The 20277-nt window shown below is 44.5% G+C and overlaps 2 protein-coding genes and 1 pseudogene across 21 annotated transcripts; 1 reads left to right on the forward strand and 2 right to left on the reverse strand.

Moving 5' to 3' along the window:
• Positions 1–250: 250 nt before the first annotated feature.
• On the reverse strand, positions 251–4590 carry LOC111589241 (protein Rf1, mitochondrial). 18 transcript variants are annotated; one of them, XM_035965576.1, is made up of 6 exons: positions 1629–4590; positions 1425–1529; positions 1173–1265; positions 991–1105; positions 777–887; positions 251–703 (listed from the first exon to the last, which is right to left on the reverse strand). In XM_035965576.1, the coding sequence occupies exon 1, from the start codon at positions 4487–4489 to the stop codon at positions 2036–2038; it is 2454 nt and encodes an 817-aa protein (XP_035821469.1). In that variant the 5' UTR covers positions 4490–4590; the 3' UTR covers positions 251–703; positions 777–887; positions 991–1105; positions 1173–1265; positions 1425–1529; positions 1629–2035. The 18 variants fall into 18 exon arrangements, with proteins under 18 accessions (XP_035821469.1, XP_035821471.1, XP_035821470.1 ...); XM_035965578.1 differs by having other exon boundaries at positions 251–887; positions 991–1031; XM_035965577.1 differs by having other exon boundaries at positions 777–1031.
• Positions 4591–7251: 2661 nt separating this feature from the next.
• On the forward strand, positions 7252–11309 carry LOC100277925 (uncharacterized). Of its 2 annotated transcripts, none has more exons than XR_002749918.2 (7): positions 7252–7616; positions 8151–8290; positions 8534–8626; positions 8895–8951; positions 9528–9634; positions 10742–10831; positions 10915–11247. XR_002749918.2 is itself a non-coding variant. In NM_001151368.2 (7 exons), the coding sequence occupies exons 1-7, from the start codon at positions 7361–7363 to the stop codon at positions 10953–10955; spliced, it is 789 nt and encodes a 262-aa protein (NP_001144840.1). In that variant the 5' UTR covers positions 7276–7360; the 3' UTR covers positions 10956–11309. The 2 variants fall into 2 exon arrangements, 1 of the variants encoding a protein (NP_001144840.1); NM_001151368.2 differs by having other exon boundaries at positions 7276–7616; positions 8890–8951; positions 10915–11309.
• A 6677-nt stretch (positions 11310–17986) lies between these two features.
• Positions 17987–19548, reverse strand: LOC100193133 (LOC100381688-like pseudogene; annotated as a pseudogene). Its single transcript, NR_159969.2, has one exon. The product of NR_159969.2 is annotated as a protein-like pseudogene (transcript).
• Between the last annotated feature and the right edge of the window lie 729 nt (positions 19549–20277).

Genomic DNA, 20277 nt, shown 5'->3' on the forward strand with positions numbered 1-20277 from the left:
ATGGCTGAAGGCTATAAAATAATTATTTTTGTTCGCTCTCTTTCACTAGGTTTTTTTGAATGGCTGACCCGTTAAAACGACTAGTCTCTCAGTAATTCTAATAAATAATGCCGATACCTCGAAACTAGGGTACCCTCTCCTACTGTGTCAAGGTAGATACCGTGTAATTACTAGTTGTGTACTGAGCAGCGCCGTGGTCTGCATCACATTATTTATTTGCATTTTGCATCCACGTAATAAGCACTTGACATTCAGGATTCTAACTCATCCTACAATAATATATGGAACACTCACACCTTGCAACTCATCTACACAAGGTTCATTCTACATGAACAAGGCAGCAGGCTGCCTCACAAGTCACAACTTTTAGATTTCTGAATCACAGATACTACTAGCTGCTACTAATGCAGCAGCTTGAACGGTTTACATTTCCACAATCCTACAAATATAAGAATGGCGACGAAGATAAGAGCCAAAAAGAGCAACCGCACAACTGAACCAACCAATACGTGCACAGGCTCTGCTTGCCTTCTCTTTGTTCTCCCTTAGAGATGGTGCTGGTCTGACCACAATGCTCTGCTTCCATTTCGTATCAAGCTTCCTATACAATCTCTTGTTTATTCCTTGTTCAATTTCCCTCTCTGTTTTTGCCTTCTGTTCCTAAATAGCATAGCCATGGCCACCATATGCTTCTCTGCTTATGCTGAGCGGAGTGGGGAAAAAAACAGTTTTAAATGTTGAGCGGGAGTGGGAAAAAAATCGGTTTTGTACGATACCTTCAGCTGGCGATCCACGGGAACGACGAGCTGGAAACCCTGATCAAGGCTACCATCGCCGCCAGCGGCGGCGGCGTCATCCCCCGCATCCACAGGAGCTCATCGACAAGGCTGCCAAGGAATGAACGAGCAAACTCGGTGCTTTTTCATGTCGGTGGTTCTTAACACCTGAGAAAAACCTGCTGCTGCTGATACACATTAGATGGTACCCTACCCTGAAACCTCTTGTGGCTTCGCTCTTGTTGCGTTGTCAATCTGCTGATACACATTAGGCCTTGTCCGGTCATTCTTACACCCAATCCCACCATGGATTTTAATCCCACCTAATCCTATCCAATCCACATGAATTAAGATGAGAACGAACAGGCCCTTAAATGGAGGCAGGCAGGCACTCACCGCTTCTTGTCACTCATGTCCGCTCGCTTGCGCAGGCATGCTATTTTACCCAGAGACTACTGATTGTTCTTCATCCATCAGCTGATCCCAGATCTGTGGCATCAGTATTTCAGTGTTGTGAATCGGCCGGTGCATGAACTTAATCATTAATGCATATACTTATATGCTAACTGAACATGAATGAAAGTTATATGTTTCAAGTGCACGTGCATAGTACAGTAGATAGAAATGGCAGGTTTGTTTAAAACTTACATTTGCAGGTTTGAACAGCAATATACTAGTACTACCCAGCAGCAGGGTATCCACTTTGCCCTTACAAGCCACAGCATTAGGCCAGACTGCCTTTGGTTGCAATCACTAATGAGGAAGAACGCTATCTATTTGTTAATGTAAACAGCTAAGGGTGTCCCTTCTCAAAGACAAGATGAGCAAACTAGACATGTAGATGAACATTACCTTGCTGGTCATGACGAACTGGGCGGCTCAGCCAGGGCCCAAAACAGGATTCAGCATGCTACATTATTCTCCCAGCAGTTATAACGTCATTCCTCATAAATGCAACATCGGCTGTGTTAACAGACATGATAAAACATGCTACAAGAGAGAATCACACATCAGTTGTGTACGGAGAGCACATAGCTACATCAGCACCGGAACGAATATGCTTCGAAAAACATAAAACGCTCTGCATATATTGGATCAAAAGTAAATGAACATCTGCATATCAAGCAGGTCAAATGAGAAGAAAATCTTCCGAGAAACATGAACATGAAGTAAACCAATGGTTTTAGTTAAGATCATATACTAGTTTAACTGTGACAGGTGCGTGCAAGGACTGATTCCAAAAAAAATCAACATATCAATCACGGACTGGCCTCTGCAAGAAAATGATACTTTGCAGGGAGAAATCTTATTTGTTCCCTACAAGTTCCTTTGCTTGAGAAGAGATCGACCAGCAACATTGCAGTTAAATGTTCAAGTGAGAAATTCCTCTCGTCAATCTTGGACAGGTAAGCTCCAGCCCTGACTATTTCATTTTTCTTTAGTAATTCCCTGACTACATGATTCAGCAATCGAGAATTGGGCTCACAGCCAGCATTCTGCATGGATGAAAACATATCTTCTGCCTCTTCCACCAATCCTTCTTTTATAAGATTTGTGATCATTATACTGTAAGTCACAACATTAGGCACCAGCCGACTTCTCGAGATAGAAGCAAACAGATCCTTAGCTTCTTCAACTCTCCTGGTTTGAAACATTCCATCTATCATGGTATTGAGAGTTATGATATTGATCTTTACATTCATTGCACGTAATTCTTTGAAAAGAAAGATTGCTTCATCAAAGCATCTATTTTTAAAAAGTCCACGAAGAACTATGTTGTATGTACATATGTCCATAGCGATACCACTTTCTGTCATTTCATGGAATTTCATCTTTGCAGGAACTGTTCTCCCGGCCTGAAATAACCCATCAATTATGATGCTGTATAAAATAGTTGAAGGCTTTATTCCCCTTTGCAGCATTTCTCTGAAAAGACTCAATCCTTCATCAATCCTTCCAATTTTACAATAGCCATTAACAAGTGTACAATACACTACAACGTTTGGTTCAATGCCAGCTGACACCATAGCATCAAATACTCTTAATGCTTTCTCCATCTTGCCAACAAGACAGTACCCATCCATCAGCATACTATACACCACAGCATCAGGATGCAGACCAACATTTACAGTTAAGTCAAATATATTTTGTGCGTCCATTACCCTTCCCAGTTTGCAAAGGTTGTTAATTATCGAACTGAAGAAAACAATGTCAAGATGCATGCCATTATTCATTATTTCCGAAATCAATTCCTTGGCTTTCAGTAAACTACCATGAGTACAAAAACCTTGAATCAGGCAATTGTATGCATATTTGTCAGGTGCTACTCCTTGATCAATCATCTGATTAAATTTTTCCATAGCATCATCCATCTTACCGATTCTGCAGAGGGCAGCAATCACTGTCCTATAGGTTACCACATCAGGTTTCACTCCATGGTCTCTCATTTCATTGAAGATGATCATAGCCTTATCTAGCATTCCACAGTTTGCATATGCCTTGATCAGCACATTAAAAGTATAAAAGTCAGGTGCAATACCGTCACCTAGCATCAAATCGAAGAGATCTGTCATATCAACTAAACATCCTTTAGTAGCGTACCCGTTGAGCATAATATTGTAGGAGAAAACATCAGGATTTTGGCCCTTCATTGCCATTGTGTCAAAAACATCTCTAGCTTCCTTGATTTTTCCATACTTGCAAAGGGAACCCATCAACATGCTCAAAGTAACAACATCTGGTAAGATGCTGTGTCTTCTCATTTCTTTAAATACCCTAACCGCCTCCTTCCACTGTCCTGTGGAGGAGTATCCATATATCAAGTTATTATATGTCCAGTTATTTGGCAGAACACGTTTATTGACCATTTGTCGAAGGAAAGCCTCTGCCTTGTCCATTGCTCTTGCCTTACACAGGGCATGGACCACAGAGTTATAAGTCACTAAATCAGGTGGAATGCCCCGCTGTACCATTTCTTTGAATAGATCACATGCTTTATTTACGTCACCCTCCTTAAAAAAGCCGTCGATTACTGTATTGTAGGCAACCACGTTGGGCGAGCAGACAGCTCCCCCTTCAGCCATCATCCGTAGCAAATCATCTGCCTGGCCACTCTTTCCTTGGTCGCAGAGGCTCTTCAGAAGTATGCTGTACGAGAAAACATCGGGCACACAGCCCAACTCAGGCGTTCTGTGGAGAAGGATGTCCAAAGCCTCGTCTGTCCGCTTCGCTTCACAAAAGCCCTCGAGAAGGTGGTTAGCGATGATGATATTGACGCGCAAGCCTGTCCTGAGGAGCTGGCCGAAGAACGCCAGCGCTAGCTCTGGGCGGTGCGCGCGGGTGCAGCAGTCCATGAGGATGGCGTAGGTGTGGGATGTGGGGGACAGCACCCGCGGTCCTTGAGCCCGAGACGCCGCGCGGTTGAAGAGCGCGACGGCGAGGGCAGGGCCACTCCTGCAGGCGGCGGAGGACGGCGCACGCGCGAGCGCCGCGAGGAAGCCGTTCAGATCGCGCTCGAGAACGGGCGTGCCTCGACGCTGCAACTCGTCGAGCAGGTCGTGTGCCTCCTCAGGGCGGAGCGTCCCCTCCCGCACGCGCGCCGTGGCGGCGGCGAGGATGCGGCGGCGGCAGCGAGGAGGAGGATGCGGCGGCGGCGAGGAGGAGGATGCGGCGGCGGTGGAGACGGCGGAGGAGATGCGGGCACATGACGGCATTGCCGCGCTGGGGGTGGGGGGATTTTTTGGGCGTCCGGGTTCCTCCCTCCCTCGTCATTCAGTGGTTATTACTCAACACCCGACTACTGACGGGGATCATTATCCAATTTAAGATTCGGATCGAATTAGGGTCCGACTTTATTTATATTTATTTTTAACATAGAAATAATTTTGAGCCATAATAAATTATGTAGGAGCATTTACATCACGATCTATTATCAATAGGTATGCATGTATCATGTATGTATCACAACGATGAGTCGACGACGGTTAGAGCAACTCCAAGAAAACATGCAAAACTCCCGAAAAATGTTTTTTAGGGGAAATCGTGTTTTTTTCTCCTCCAACGGACCACACAAACTTCCCCAACATTTTCGCGGCCACGCATCCACGCAGATTCATCCTGCATATATGCGGGAGGTAAAATCCTCCCCAATCGCTTTGAGTGCCTCCATCCCACTGGTTTCCACGACATTTTTCATCCTCACGTGCATTTCCTTGGTCGAGACATGGTGGGAGGCAGCGGTGGGAGAGGCTTCGTCGGCGTCGAGCTCAGTAACGACCTCTGCGTCGTTGCCAGGGACCGTGAGATGTAGCCGACGACGTCACTTGGTCCGGTTCTGCAGCTGCAAGCTTCCTGTGATAGCCAGAGGATGTGGGAGGTGGTGGCTACCGGCGGAAGGCTCCTCCAATGGCAGATGGGTGGCGTTGCAGTCCATGTCCTCGGTGGCGGAGTGGACTTGCGAGGTACATGCCAAGGTGGAGGAGCACCCGGCCTCGGATGCTAGGCGTTGCCTGTGGGTGCGGGGTTGCAGCAGGCCTTATCGGCGCAACAACAGTCGCAGCAACTAATGTTGTACACGGTGCACGGGCGTGCTACTAGCTACGAGACCAAGTGGGATGAGCTGCACCCGATTTCCTAGGCTGCACCCTCTGCATTCTTGCCTGATGTTCTACTTCTGCAGCTTGAGACTTGAGAGATTGGTGATAGAGGCGTTTCATTATTTGTTTCTCTTTAGCGAATAGGAGACGCACTGTGTTGTTGCAATCAGAATTGTGGGCTTTCTTGTGGCATATTTTGCTCTTGATTTCATTAGTACGATGGTGAATGGAGGGCACATTGTGATTTTTAGATCAGAATTGTGGTTCCTTGGGCTGCCTTAATGTGTTGAATGTTGATTTCTTTTCTTTATACGATGTTAGATATAGAGTTGTCTAATTGCAGATACAAGGTGCTAAAGCCATCATGTTTACCAATTTGCTACATGTTCTCTCAATTTGGTAGTAATTGTCAGTTTGGAACATGTAATCTGAGTGTTAGTCAGTTTGCTACATGTTTCTGAATGTGTGTCAATCTGAGTTTGGACCATGTTATCAACTTGTGTCAATCTGCCACCTGTAAGTGGCGCTGCTATTTGTTTCTGAATTATTTAAGTTTTGTTCATGCATGTGGCATTGGTATCTGTTTCTGAATTATTTCGATTTGGTTCATTTAAGTGGACCATGTAATCTTGTCTCTATTCTTTTGAATTCAGTTATAATTTAGTAAGTTAGCAGAGGGGAATTGAGCAAATAACTGTCTCAATATTGATTCAGTAAGCAATAATAGCGAATTGAGCAAATTATGCAGCACATGAAATAATGCAGGAAAGATAGATGCAAACGTATCAGGCCCATCTAATCTCTACTGGCCCACGTAGGCAGTTTCAAATATTTAAGGGTTAAGCTTTTAGCAGTCTGTTGTGGGTTTAAAAATTTTTAGAGCATCTCCAATAGTTATGTAAACAACTCCTTAAATATGAATTTAAGGAGTTTTCGGGAAAAACTCTTCACCAATGGTTATGTAAAGCAGGTCCTTAAATTTACAGACTCCCTACAAAACCCAATTTCATCCCTACATTTACGAACCTCGTTGGGACTCCATAAATCATTGTTGGTTCTAAATTCATCGCGAAAACCATATTTCGGCTACCGTTTTGTGTCGTCCCACCGTCCCATTGACCACAAATCTATCTTCAATGTCATGTGTTGTCTTCATGCCGTCGCCGCGACCTTCTAGTTTTTCATCGACAACTTCGACCTTTCAAGACATTATGGAAGGTTGTTGATGTGCTAGCTCAATTAAAAATAGAAAACATGCCCACTCACTTTTTTGTTGATATGGATAATTAAAAATTAGCAACCAGTAAATAGAGAACTGTTGGAGCACACACACTTTTCTACTCCTTAAAGTGATTTAGCAACTTCTTAAATCTGTAATTTAGGGTGCTAAATTTACATAACTATTGGAGATGCTCTAATATAAAGTTTTTGGGAACAATTTTTAAGCAGTCCGTTGGAGTTGCTCTTACGTGTGGATTCCAAAAACGCTTGGCATGGCATGGCATTTGGTGGTGTCCCCAGATATTCCCGTGAGCAGCAGATGCCTTTTGTCCGTCCAGTCCAACTCGCCATCGTCCGTCCCATGGCTAAATTGTGATGAACGTGATGCCGAAACTATTAGCCATGTTTTTACTTATCGCTCACTAGTCTCCAACCCCAACCCGACTTAATTGTGTTCACCTGTACTACTAGCACACACTAACTAATTAAATGGGTTTTGAGTTGACAGGAGCCGATGTGATTGCAACGGAGGATTTAATTTCGGATCGGAGATGACGACAGAAAGCTTCCTAGCTGATGCTGATTCCTAGGCCGCCGCACGGAAGATGCCGCCTCCCTGCTATTTGGTCTCTCTCTGTCTCTCTCTATCTTGACCATATATACGACCAAGCCAAGGCACAAGCACAAGTCACAACGCCCTAGAGTAGAGGCTGAGCTGCATATATCACCGAGCACCCTCTCTCTCTCTGTTCCCCTCCCTCGCTCGACATGGAGGTCGCCGCCGCCACTTGTACGCTCCTTGCTGCCGTCGCCCTACCAGTTTCGTCCTCAGCAGCAGCAGCACGCTCTGCGACGAAACAGAGCTACTCGAGGAGGAAGACGACGGCCGTGCGAGCCGTCATGGCGAGGCCGCATCAGGTGCCGCCGCCTGCCACTGCCACCGCCACCGCCACCACGTACCGCGACAACTGGTTCGACAAGCTGGCCATCGGGTACCTGTCCCGGAACCTTCAAGAAGCTTCTGGTACGTACGCAGTACGCACAGCACACTTGTTGCGCCCTGCACACGCTGCACACAGCACCGGCTGCTAGCGATCCAAATCTTTGTGCTGCATGCATGTCAATGGTCGATCGGTCGACCCTTCTTGGTGGATCCGCCATGTAACTAATAAGCGACTGCATGCACGCGATGCATGTAGATTATATCGCTTGTAGCAGCTGGGTCGACTAATATAACAACTAGCGTACTTGATGTCTACTTTATTGGGTTTTTTTAAGCTGGTGTCATCGGTTTTAATGGTATCCTCATTTTTATTATTAGTCATGTTTTTTTTTCAGTTTTACCTTTCTGCTCTATATATAACACTAGAAGGTTAAAACTGAGAAGAAGAAAAAAACACGACTAAGTTTTAAAAACGAGGACACCAACAAAACTAAGGACACCAGCTTAAAAAATCCTATTTTATTTTCCATCTCTCTTGTAAAATTAATTCTGTGTCGACATAGCAGCTAGTAGCATATCTGGTTCATGCATATGTTGTGTGTGCATGCATTGCAGGGATGAAGAACGGAAAGGACGGCTACGAGGGCCTGATAGAGGCGGCCCTGGCCATCTCCGCGCTGTTCAGGGTTGACCAGCAGTGGGACACTGTGGCCAGCGCTCTCCAACGGGCCTTCCCCAGCTACATCCTCACCATGGCAAATATATATATACACACACACTTGATTTTAACATATACACATGCTGCCTGCGAGCAAAGCTATTGCAAAACAAGATTATAAAAATAAATAAAACTCTTTCGTCACGAAAGGAAAAAAGAAAAAAAGAAAAGAAAGAAAGCCTACACATTAAAGTAGGGTCAGGGGTTCTTTGAATATAATAAAAAGGTGGATTTTGGTTGCGTTTTTATTTCCTTACCTGACTGTTGCATGCATATGCAGATCAAGGTGATGATGCCACCCTCTCGATTCTCGCGGGAGTATTTCGCCGCCTTCACCACGGTGTTCTTCCCTTGGCTCGTCGGACCATGTGAGGTATAATTAAAATAACTAGAGTATTTCTTTCTTCCCAGAATAGCCTGCAGTGCACAGAGTATCGTTAGTTTAAGGGTTAATTAATGCGGAGCATGCACCAAGTGCATGCATGTAGTAGTAGTAGAGTAGTGGAGAATGCAGTAGTAGTCATGCAATGCAATATGGTTTTTTTTCCTTTTTCTTTGCGTTCTTACATATACATAGACATATGCGTCCCCATAAAGGTTGTGCGAGTAATCATTGTGTCACCGAACATTTGCAAGGTCAGGGAATCCCAAGTGGATGGAAGGGAAGAGAGGAACGTGGTCTACATACCCAAATGCAGGTACTAAATTCTCGTCATCCAGAAATTATTCTTTGGTTGAATAGAACCAAAAAAAAAAGTTAAACATGCACGAATATATGTAACTGAACCACGATAATTAATTCTATCGTCAGATGTCCCATCACAAATACTGAATTAGCTGCTGTGTGTGAGATCGACAGGTTACGGTCCTGCACCATGAATTAGCTCAGCGTAAATTAAACCTTTTTGCAATAAATACGTCAATCTTTACTCAAGTAAAACCACTCGATCGGGGAAAAGGTAAGGAGGAACTACGGCTGGGATATGCAGCATGTACTACTACTGCCCCTCTGTCGTCGTAGCTGTGGCGATCTCACAATCCTACTCATACTCCACGAACTAGCTAGCTACAAAAATAGGGATGCACTTGAAAAAAAGGGGGGAGGAAACTACAGGATATATAGTGCAATACACAATTCTACCCATGCAGTGCAGCAGCTGCCACAAAAAGAAAAAGAAAAACTAATAGCACGGTACAGGCATACCAAAAAATAAAAATAAAAAAAATTGGTCGAGAATTCCTGACCTTTTTTCTTCATTATCCTACTCTGACAGATTTCTGGAAAGCACCAACTGTGTCGGAATGTGCACGAACCTCTGCAAAATCCCATGCCAGAGGTTCATCCAGGATTCACTTGGCACGGCTGTCTACATGTCTCCCAGTAAGTTTTTTCCACACCTCCGCTTGGTCTTGTCCATGGAAACGATTACCCGATCGAGAGAATAACATTTACCGAGAGTAAAACTGCTTCCAAGTTTTGGATTCCAAGAAAAAATTAATCTGCTCCTGCCACTGACTAAAGCTGGGAGGAAAATTGAATTTTTTTTTCAGTGGACTGTCATTCAAGCCAGCAAAACATTAACTGAAACTTCCCTTGGTCACAAGCCTAATTACTCTGTAGCTCAACATTACACAACTCGTCATGCTAGCTCTGAAACAGAATCTTAATGACTCTGAAAGCAACGCACCAAGATTCTCACATGGAAAAAATAACAATACAGAAGTTAGTTTCATAATGTAAATCTATCTAATGATCCTGCCACGCACACCGTCTGAACTGAGACACTACGCCTTTTTTTGGGCATGGGAATCACAAGGTGCCGTTTGGTGGACAGAAAAGACTGAAGTGGACCAACATGTCTGTAGGTTATAGAGCAATTGCAATCAATCTGTACAGAGAAAATAGGGTAGCTCTTACTTGTAACTCTTAGTGGAAAACTACTAGTAACAGAGACAAGTGTTGAGATGGTAGTGTCTATTCCAACCATTCCACAATTTAGTGCTTACCAAGTACAGTACAAGCACCTTGACTAGCCAGCATGTTTCAATGAACAAAGCATTAATCTCTCTTACTCCCCCCCCAAGCAATTATTTCGAGCGTTGACTGATTCTTGGCGAATATTTCAAGCACACAAATCATTGTATCAAGGTCAAAAGATGTTGACATTTAATAACATCGGTCCAAATAATTGGACACCAGTTTGTGTTGGACATTACTAGGCACTCCTTTTGTCATGTCAAGTTGCTATCACCGATAAGTGGTAACAGCCATGAATGTTAGCTTAATGGCACCGATTATGATCTACAGGCTTATCTTCACTACTTTGTCCATTCTTATATATTGCAAAGCAGTGTTTTAAACCTTACTAAATTATCTCTGTATCTGATCCATACCAAAAAAAAAAAGAGGATATTAGCTTATGTTCTGTTCTAATAAGCCCTTTCTCAGGGATAATGGAACTTACTGTACTATATTACCACTGTTCAGATTTTGAGGACATGAGCTGCGAGATGATCTTTGGACAGCAACCACCTGAAGATGATCCAGCACTGAAGCAGCCCTGCTTCCGGACAAAATGTAAGCCTGCACTGAGATATCTGTACAGATTTAATCATATTTCCTCTTAAACTTCTCATACCCTTTATTTAATCTATATGCAGGCATCGCAAAGCAGAATCATCAAGTGAATTGCTCTATTTGATTTGAGAGGAAGTGGATATGTAAATTACTATACTACTATCAGTGGAAATTCCCAAAATTACATGCTTTCATGTTTATTCCCTTAGTAAGCAGCATCAGTTTCATAGATTCTTTTTACTTGAAAACATAGCAGAAGGCAATTCTAGTATACGTCAAATTGTTAGGAAACTGGTTGCTGATCAAGAGGATTGAAGAGGAAACACAAGATATGCCTTTGGAAAATGCACAGGATTTTAGTGAATCCCTTGTAAGAAAGATATATTAAAGAAGTGTGAAGAATGGAATTACCCATACCAGAAAGTTTCATGTTAATTGAGGAAACTAAACTAGATAAGAAAAGTAGGCTAGACCAAATAATAGATGTAAACTAAACAAAAGAATATGTTTTATGGTATTTTTATGTATCTCAAGCTAATGGTGCAGAGATATAACGTGCTCCACCTAGATGGTGACCAGTATTAATAGAGGTTTTAAAGTCGTCTGACTAATCATGATTAGTCGGCCTCATCGCTAGAGGGAGCTTGATTAGGGCCTCCGACTCGATTAGAGTGACTACGAAGCGATTAGTCGTCCGACTAGGTATAGTCATTGACTAGTTTTGCCTGTTTTGGGCCACTAATCCGGTCTCTATTACATGGGCTAGCCCACCATCTGTACAGCACCAATACTGTTTTGCCCTACTTGTTCCAATATTGTACACACATTACGCAGCGCACAGTCGCGCTCGCGCGTGCACCCTTCTCCAGCGCCGCCGCACCTTCTCCATCGCCGCTGCCCTCCTCTCCTGCCGCCCTGCTATGCTCCGGCGGCCCTCTGCTCGAGCGTCAGCTGCGCCCCCTCCATCACGCAGAGGCTCTAGTATGTAGAGGCCCCCCACTAGCGCTGTTTTGCAAAATATAAATAGCACATAGTATACTGTTATCAGACCCATTAGTTTCTGCCTTCCGCAGCTATATGCACTGTAGAGGCCCCCCACTAGCGCTGTATGCAACACTATCTCTACTCTTCAAAACTTCCTCCACTATCTTATCAGACCCATTAGTTTCTGCCTTCCGCAGCTATCCTCCCAACCCAGTAGGCCACTACAGCAATGTCCCTAGGACATCTCTTGATCTCGCATACCCAGTCAAGAAATCTTGGGTCCGCCACTGAATCAGTGTGCTGCTGAAATCAGTGTACTGCTGTCCTGCTACAGCTAGTGTACTGTTATATTGCAGTCCTGCTACAACTTTATATATTGATATATACATATGGTCTTGTTATAGGTGGACGACTATAGGACGACTAGGAGTCGACTAGACTCGACTAATCGAGCAAATCGATGACTAATCGTGATTAGTCACCTTATCGGTGCTCAGACGACTAGAGTCGACTAGCCGACTTTAAAACCTTGGCACTGAATCAGTGTGCTGCTGAAATCAATATACTGCTATCCTGCTATAGCTAGTGTATTGTTGTATTGCAGTCCTGCTACAACTTTATACATTGATATATACATATGGTCTTATTATAGGTGGACGACTAGGAGTCGACTAGACTCGACTAATCGAGCAAATCAACGACTAATCGCGATTAGTCACCTTATCGGTGCTCAGGCGACTAGAGTCGACTAGCCGACTTTAAAACCTTGTAATAGACTGTCAAATAGAATACCAACATAGAACAGTAACTGCTGTTAAGGCCCATTAGGCCCAGGCCTACTGGCTATATATATTACCTACAGTCCTTAGGGACTAATATCAATTATCAATCCCAAGGTTAGTAACATGGTAACAGAGCAGGTTACGAAACCCTAATTTTTTAGCCGCCGTCGCGGCTGTTCCCCAATCAGCCGTCGTCGCGGCTATCCTCCGCCCTATCGCCGCTGCAGCTCTTCCCCATCCAGCCGCCGTCGCGGCTGTCCTCCGTGCTACCGCCGTCGCGGATCTTCTTCATCTAGCCGTCACCGTCGCGGATCTGTCGCCGTCGCGGATCTACCTCACCGCTGCCGCCGCGGCGTCCTCTGTGCGCGGAACGCTGCTGCCGCGCCGTCCTCTGTACGCGGGCCCGTTTTCCGTGCGCGGATCTCCCCCATCTTGCCGCCGTCGCGGACCACCGCCGCCGCGCCGTCCTCTGTGCGCGGATCGCCACCACCGTGCCTTCCTCTGTGCGCGGATCCTTGTCGTCGTCGCGGACCACCACCGCCGCGCCGTCCTCTGTGCGCGGATCGCCGCCGCGGTGCCTTCCTCTGTGCGTGGATCGCTGCCGCCGCGCCCTTGCCGCCGTCATCCCGCACTGCGCCATCTTCGTCCAGGAGTACCTGCAGTCTTCGTCCCGCACTGCGCCATCTGCGTCTGGGAGCGCCTGCAGTCTTCCCTGCCGTTGTCCAGGCCGCGCAGTCTTCTCTGTGCGCGGTCCCTGCCGTCGCGCGCCATCTGCGCGCGGTCCCTGCCGTCTTCGGTCAGATCTGCTGGTCTGCTGCGCCGTTCTGCCGTCTGCAGAGCTGCTGCGCCCTGCTGTTCTGCGCTGTCAGCGCGCAGCAAAGGGTGTCCCGGTCAGATCTGCTGCGCCGTACTGCCGTCTGCTTCTGCGTCGCACGCAGCACTGTTCATCCGCTGCTCCCACTAGGGATTTTGGTACCTTGCACCCAGTCTGCTTCAGATCTGTTAATTCTCACTGTTTTCTTACTCTGCAATATGTCGGCCAACGCTATCGTTGTCAATATTATGCTTGATGGGCAGAATTATCCAGAATGGGCCTTTTGTGTCCAGACTGCATTAAGAGGTCACGGTTTACTGTTTCATTTGACTGAAGATTCTCCAGTTTTAGCAGCTGATAGAAGCAATGCTGCTGCAATCAAGACTTGGCAGATCAATGATGGCAAGGTAATGGCTGCAATGGTAAACAGCACTAAACCAACTATGATTATGAGTCTGTCCAAATTTACCACTGCTCAGGCTATCTGGTCACATCTGAAGGATCGGTTTGTTCAGGATAGCGGTGCTCTTTTACATACCCTTATGCAGCAGACTCACGTAATTGAGCAACATGATATGTCCATTGATGAATATTATTCCGCCTTTGATCGTCTTATGAGTGCATTGACCTCCATGGTGCCCGCCTGTACAGTTGTGCCTTGCCCAGCTCATAAGTTCATTGAGAAGTTCTTTACCTATAGATTTGTTATGGGAGTTCGATCTGAATTTGATTCTCTTCGTGCAAGGCTGCTTCACAGTTCAGATACTCTCACCATGGCTCAGGCATTGTCCGAATTGCTTGCTGAAGAGACTCGTTTGAAGTCTATGTCCTCTATTACTGGTCTGAGTTCTCACAGTGTGTTGGCTGTTGCTCAGAGGTCTAGGAACACCTCCTTTCAGCCTTGTGAACACTGTAAAAAGACCACTCATCGGTCTGAGAACTGCTTTGCTAAGTTTCCAGAGAAGCTGACTGATTTTCGTGTCCGTCGTGCTACTCGTGGTCGTGGTACAGGACCATCTCCTAGAGGCTCAGTTGCGGTTGCTGCTACTTAATCTGCTGGTGCTTTGTCATCATCCTGGGTTCTTGATTCTGGAGCTTCCTTTCATATGACATCTGATCAGTCACGGTTGGCGTCTACTACACCTGTCACCGAGGGTACTTCTGTTCAGACTGCTGATGGTACATTATGTCATGTCACCCACAAAGGTTCTCTTTCTGATCCAACTTTTACTGTCCCAAATATATTTTTTGTACCTCAGTTATCCATGGATCTACTATCAGTTGGTCAAATTACCGATCACAATTGTTTTGTTGGATTTGATGACTCGTCTTATTTTGTACAGGATCGCAAAACAGGGGATGTGATTGGGACTGGCCGTCGCCGTAAATCTTCGCCTCGCCTCTACATCTTGGACACTTTGCTTCTTCCTTCATCCCCTACCACTACACCTCATATGCTCGCTGCTTCAGGCCCCACGACGTCATTCGCCCAGTGGCATCATCGTCTGGGTCACTTATGTGGATCCCGTCTGTCTACTCTAATAAAGTCAGGATGTTTAGGCTCTACTCATGTTGAGTCTAGTTTTCATTGTAAAGGTTGTCATCTTGGAAAACAAATACAACTTCCATATTTTACTAGTAATTCCCATTCTGCTAAACCTTTTGATCTTATTCACTCTGATGTTTGGGGTCCAGCTCCGTTTGTTTCTAAAGGTGGTCATAAATATTATGTCATTTTTATTGATGATCATTCTTGTTATACTTGGATTTACTTCATGAAACGCCGCTCGGAATTGCCTTCTATTTACAAGTCCTTCACTCGCATGGTTCACACCCAGTTTTCTGCTACTATTAAAAATTTTCGTTCATATTCTGGTGGTGAATTCCTATCTGATAATTTTCGCCAGATATTGACCATAGAGGGTACTCTAGCTCAACTTTCTTGTCCTGGTGCTCATGCCCAAAATGGTGTTGCTGAACGCAAACACCGTCATATTATTGAGAGTGCTCGTACTCTTTTGATATCTTCTTTTGTACCTCCACACTTTTGGAGTGAAACTGTTTCCACTGCCGTGTATCTCATTAATAGACAACCTTCATCTAAACTTTCTGGTAAATCACCGGGTGAAGTTCTTTTTGGGACTTCTCTACGATATGATCATCTTCGTGTGTTTGGATGTATATGTTATGTCTTGTTACCACCACGTGAGCGGACTAAATTGACTGCTCAATCTGTAGAGTGTGTCTTCCTTGGATACAGTCCTGAACACAAAGGCTATCGTTGTTATGATCCATCTACTCGTCGTATTCGGATTTCTAGAGATGTGAGTTTCAATGAAAATCGCCCCTTCTTTCACAACCAGTCTACTCACTCAACCTATTATCCCACTGAATCCACTTCTTTTATGTGTCTTCCTTCCATTCCTGCATCTGAACCATCATCTTCTACATCCACATCTGATGTTCTCATTCCCATAACACCACCTTCCACCTCCACGTCATCCACCTCTTACTCTTCCAAACCACCTACATTCGTCGTTCCCGCTCTATTCCTACGGCTGGTCCTGATTCTGATCCTGTGCCTGATTCTTGTACTAACAATAATGAGTTTAATGATGTTTTTAATCAGGGATACCGTCTTCGTGACCGTGGTACCATTGAACCTCCATATCGCTACGATTTTCAACGAGCTGGTGTGGCAATTGTTGAACCCACTACATATCAGGAAGCTTCTGGGATTCTTGAGTGGCAGCTAGCTATGATTGATGAATTGGCTGCTCTTGAACGCACTGGTACATGGGATATTGTTCCTTTACCCTCGCATGCTGTTCCTATCACATGTAAATGGGTCTTCAAAGTTAAGACAAAATCAGATGGTTCCATTGAGAGGTATAAAGCTCGTCTTGTGGCCCGTGGTTTTCAACAGACTCAAGGACTTGATTATGATGAGACTTTTGCACCTATTGCGCATATGACTACTGTTCGAACCTTGATTGCACTTGCAGCCTCATCTTCTTGGACTATATCCCAGATAGATGTCAAGAATGCTTTTCTTAATGGCGATCTACAAGAAGAAGTTTATATGCATCCTCCTCCAGAGGTTGATACTCACTCAGGGCATGTTTGTCGTCTTCGTCGTGCATTGTATGGGCTGAAACAAGCTCCTCGTGCTTGGTTTGAGCGATTCATCTTTGTCATCACAGCTGCTGGTTTTTCTTCTAGTGAACATGATCCTGCATTGTTTGTTCATGTCTCTCCAAAAGGTCGTACTTTACTACTATTATATGTGGATGATATGCTGATTACAGGTGACAACTCAGAACATATTTCTCATGTCAAGCAACATCTTAGTAAAGAATTTCAGATGTCTGATTTGGGACCGCTTAGCTATTTCTTGGGCATTGAAGTTCAGCAGACTCAAAAAGGCTTTTATCTGTCTCAGTCCAAATATATACAAGATCTTCTAGATCGCTCTGGACTTACTGATACACGCACCGTTGCAACACCGATGGATATTCATTTAAAACTTCGTCCGAAGGATGGGACCCCACTAGCAGATCCAACTCGGACTTCAGCTTCATGCGTATTCAGATGCCACTTGGGCAAGTGATCCTGTTGACCGTTGTTCTACTACAGGTTATTGTATTCTCCTTGGGTCATCTCCCATTGCATGGAAATCCAAGAAGCAAGCGGCCATATCTCGTTCTAGTGCTGAAGCCGAACTTCGGGCACTTGCTACTACCACTGCTGAAATTATTTGGTTGCGCTGGCTCTTGGCTGATCTTGGTGTCTCTTGTGACACTTCTACACCTCTGTTATGTGATAACTTGAGCGCTATACAGATTGCTCATGATCCAGTGAAGCATGAACTTACTAAACACATAGGTGTTGATGCATCCTTTACTCGATCCCATTGTCAGCAGAAGACTATTGATCTTCAATATGTGCCCTCAGAATATCAATTGGCAGATTTCTTCACCAAAGCACAAACAAGAGCACAACATCAGTTTCACTTGATCAAACTCAGCTTCAGATCCTCCATTTCCAACTTGAGTTTGAGGAGGGGTGTTAAGGCCCATTAGGCCCAGGCCTACTGGCTATATATATTACCTACAGTCCTTAGGGACTAATATCAATTATCAATCCCAAGGTTAGTAACAACTGCCTTTTATGCACATGGAACGATATTGCATAGTGTTGATCCTTAAAAATAGCAGTAACAACTAGACCAAGATGGAAACCTTACCAACATATATAATCCATCTATTTCAGAAAGCATGAGTTTTAACTAACTCACAAGCGCTTAATATTGAATTTGGTAGCAATCAAGAGGATCTCTACATTCAGCTTGATAGTCTAGATGGTTATACATGTTTCTGTTCTTAATCCTGTCAAGGTACTCATTAATCACTGCAAACTCTCCTGATGTTTCACATAGTGTTGATCAAACTTGGACCCAAATCGTAAGTAAGACCAGGTAGGCAAGTACAATTTTGAAGTATGAAATGACACTAGAGGACTTTTGCTTAATATTAACACAAGTGATCTTTATATGGTACAAGAAATTCCAACTGAAATTCAAATGTTGATTCACACTTATTGATGTAATCATTTTTTAAAGAACATGCAAACATGCGAAAATCATACCTTCTAGCATGTATTGCAATCTTTAGCCACCTTCAGTCCAGCTACAGCCTGGTTTCAAGTCCAGTTCTTTTTGACAACGACATTCTCAGGACATCGTCAGCTTTGTCCCTTCTCCCAATTGAAACATAAATATCAGCTAGCATCTTATAGTTAGCTTTGCTTCCTGGATCCAAGGACAAGAGATTTCTAGTTTCTGCTTCACCAATCACCAACTCCCCCCAGTAACGTGAACTACTTAGTAATGTCCCCCACAATATAGGGTTTCTTGCATGTTCAGAGTGGGAACTCTGGATCAGGTGATATGCATCACTCAAGCGTCCAGTACGACAAAGCATATCAACAGCACATGAAACGTGCTCTATAACTGGCTCCAGACCATACTGCTCTTTTATGCACTTAAGTAGGCCCATTCCCTCCTCAACAAGGCCTATGTTTTTATAGGTAGTCAACACAGCAATTAAAGTGTAGTGCTTGGGTTGTACTTTTGTTTTCTTCATCATCTCAAAAAGCTTAACAACTTCGGTTGCAAGTCCACTCCATGCATATACCTGCATCATAGAAGTCCAAGATATTGCATCCTTATCCATAATCCCAATAATAAAGGCACCAACTGAAAGACTGAGACTCCCACATCGACCATACATGTAAATAAGTGAATTAGCAATCGCCTGTTCATTCTGGAAACAATGTGAGGATGTACTTCCATCCCCTAATTCAGTGATGGAATCAGTGAGATCATATGTAGAATCTCCAAGAATGTAACATTGTCTGGGTCAATGCCTGTCCTATGCATTTCTATCGCAAACCTGATTGCTTTTTCCGCTAGTCCTAGCTGTCCATAGGCTTTGATCAGGGCATTCCATGCAACCACGTCACATCTAACCAATCATCGAACTCCAAGTCACAGAATCCTTCATCTCCATCTGCCGGAACACCAACAATGCCTCACTCAAACAACCCAACTCTGCATACATCTCTGGGAGAGCATTGGAAACGAAGAGGCTGTGCTGGAAGCCAGACTTAACCACAGCGCGCGTGCATCGTACAACGACCCTTCGAAGAACCGAACCAGGCATAACCGGAAACCAAGCTCACAAGCGTCGCCTCGGTCGGCCACGCTCCATCTGCAGACCTCATCATGCCAAACAGCTCCACAGCCTCGGCCAGGCGCCCCGCCCGCGCATACCCACCAATAACGGCGTCCCACGCCACGGCGTCCCGGTGCGGCATTCCGTCGAACACCCTGCACGCGTCGCCCATGTCCCCGGCCTCGGCATGCCTCCCGATGAGCGCAGTGGCCACCAGGAGGTCGGAGGCAGCGATCCCACAGGCCGCGGCGGCCTAGGCCGAGGTCCGGGGTGCGCGCGCGCAGACCGTGGAGGCGAGTGTGGCGAGCGCGTGGAGAAGGCGGCGTGCGGGGGATTCCTCGAGGGCCTGGTAGCGGCAGGTGACGAGGTGTTTTCCCAGTTTTGGGTCAGAATCCTGAATCCGTGTTTGAATTTGGATTGCATGTGTAGCTCCTACAAGCTACTGCTACGGAGCGGAGGAGTGTTCTCTGCAGCCATAATGGTGATACATTGGAGCAGTAACCACAGCTCGGCTGTCTAAATTAGGCTACTCACAATGGTAGTTTCATGTATATTTAATAGTGTACCACGTCACTATTTTAAATGATATGGAATGATATTTAAGATAAATAAGTTTTATGGGATGAAATTGGTTTTATGTGGACGAAACCATGTAACTCGTTTCCAAGGTCTTAGAAATCATGTGAAATCTCTATTGAGAGTAATGTGTTTTATCTTCACATATTTTACTGTTTTCTATTGGCTGTTTAGTTGCATCGTTTAATTAGTATGTTAGTATATGAACACGTTGTTTAGTTTTAGTATGTTAGTATATGAACATGATGTTTAGTTGCATCATTTAATTAGTATGTTAGTCTACGAACATGCAGCACAGTTCTCAAAGGACTTTTTAAAAACAGATGCTCTGTGTAATACCCAATTTGTAAAAAATATTATAAAAGAAAAAAAATATTTTCCTTTATTTATATGTGTGTGTTGTATCTATTTATTATCACATGTGAACACCTCATTTAAAAAAAAAAACAAAGGATTAATAAAAGTCATGCCATTAAATTGTGCATCATGCTGAGGTTTCATTTGGTGTGCATTTTGTGACAATATAAAATAATAATGTGACAAGAAATATATTAA

This window comes from Zea mays, chromosome 2 (genome assembly GCF_902167145.1).
Source record: "Zea mays cultivar B73 chromosome 2, Zm-B73-REFERENCE-NAM-5.0, whole genome shotgun sequence".
Lineage (NCBI taxonomy): Eukaryota > Viridiplantae > Streptophyta > Magnoliopsida > Poales > Poaceae > Zea > Zea mays.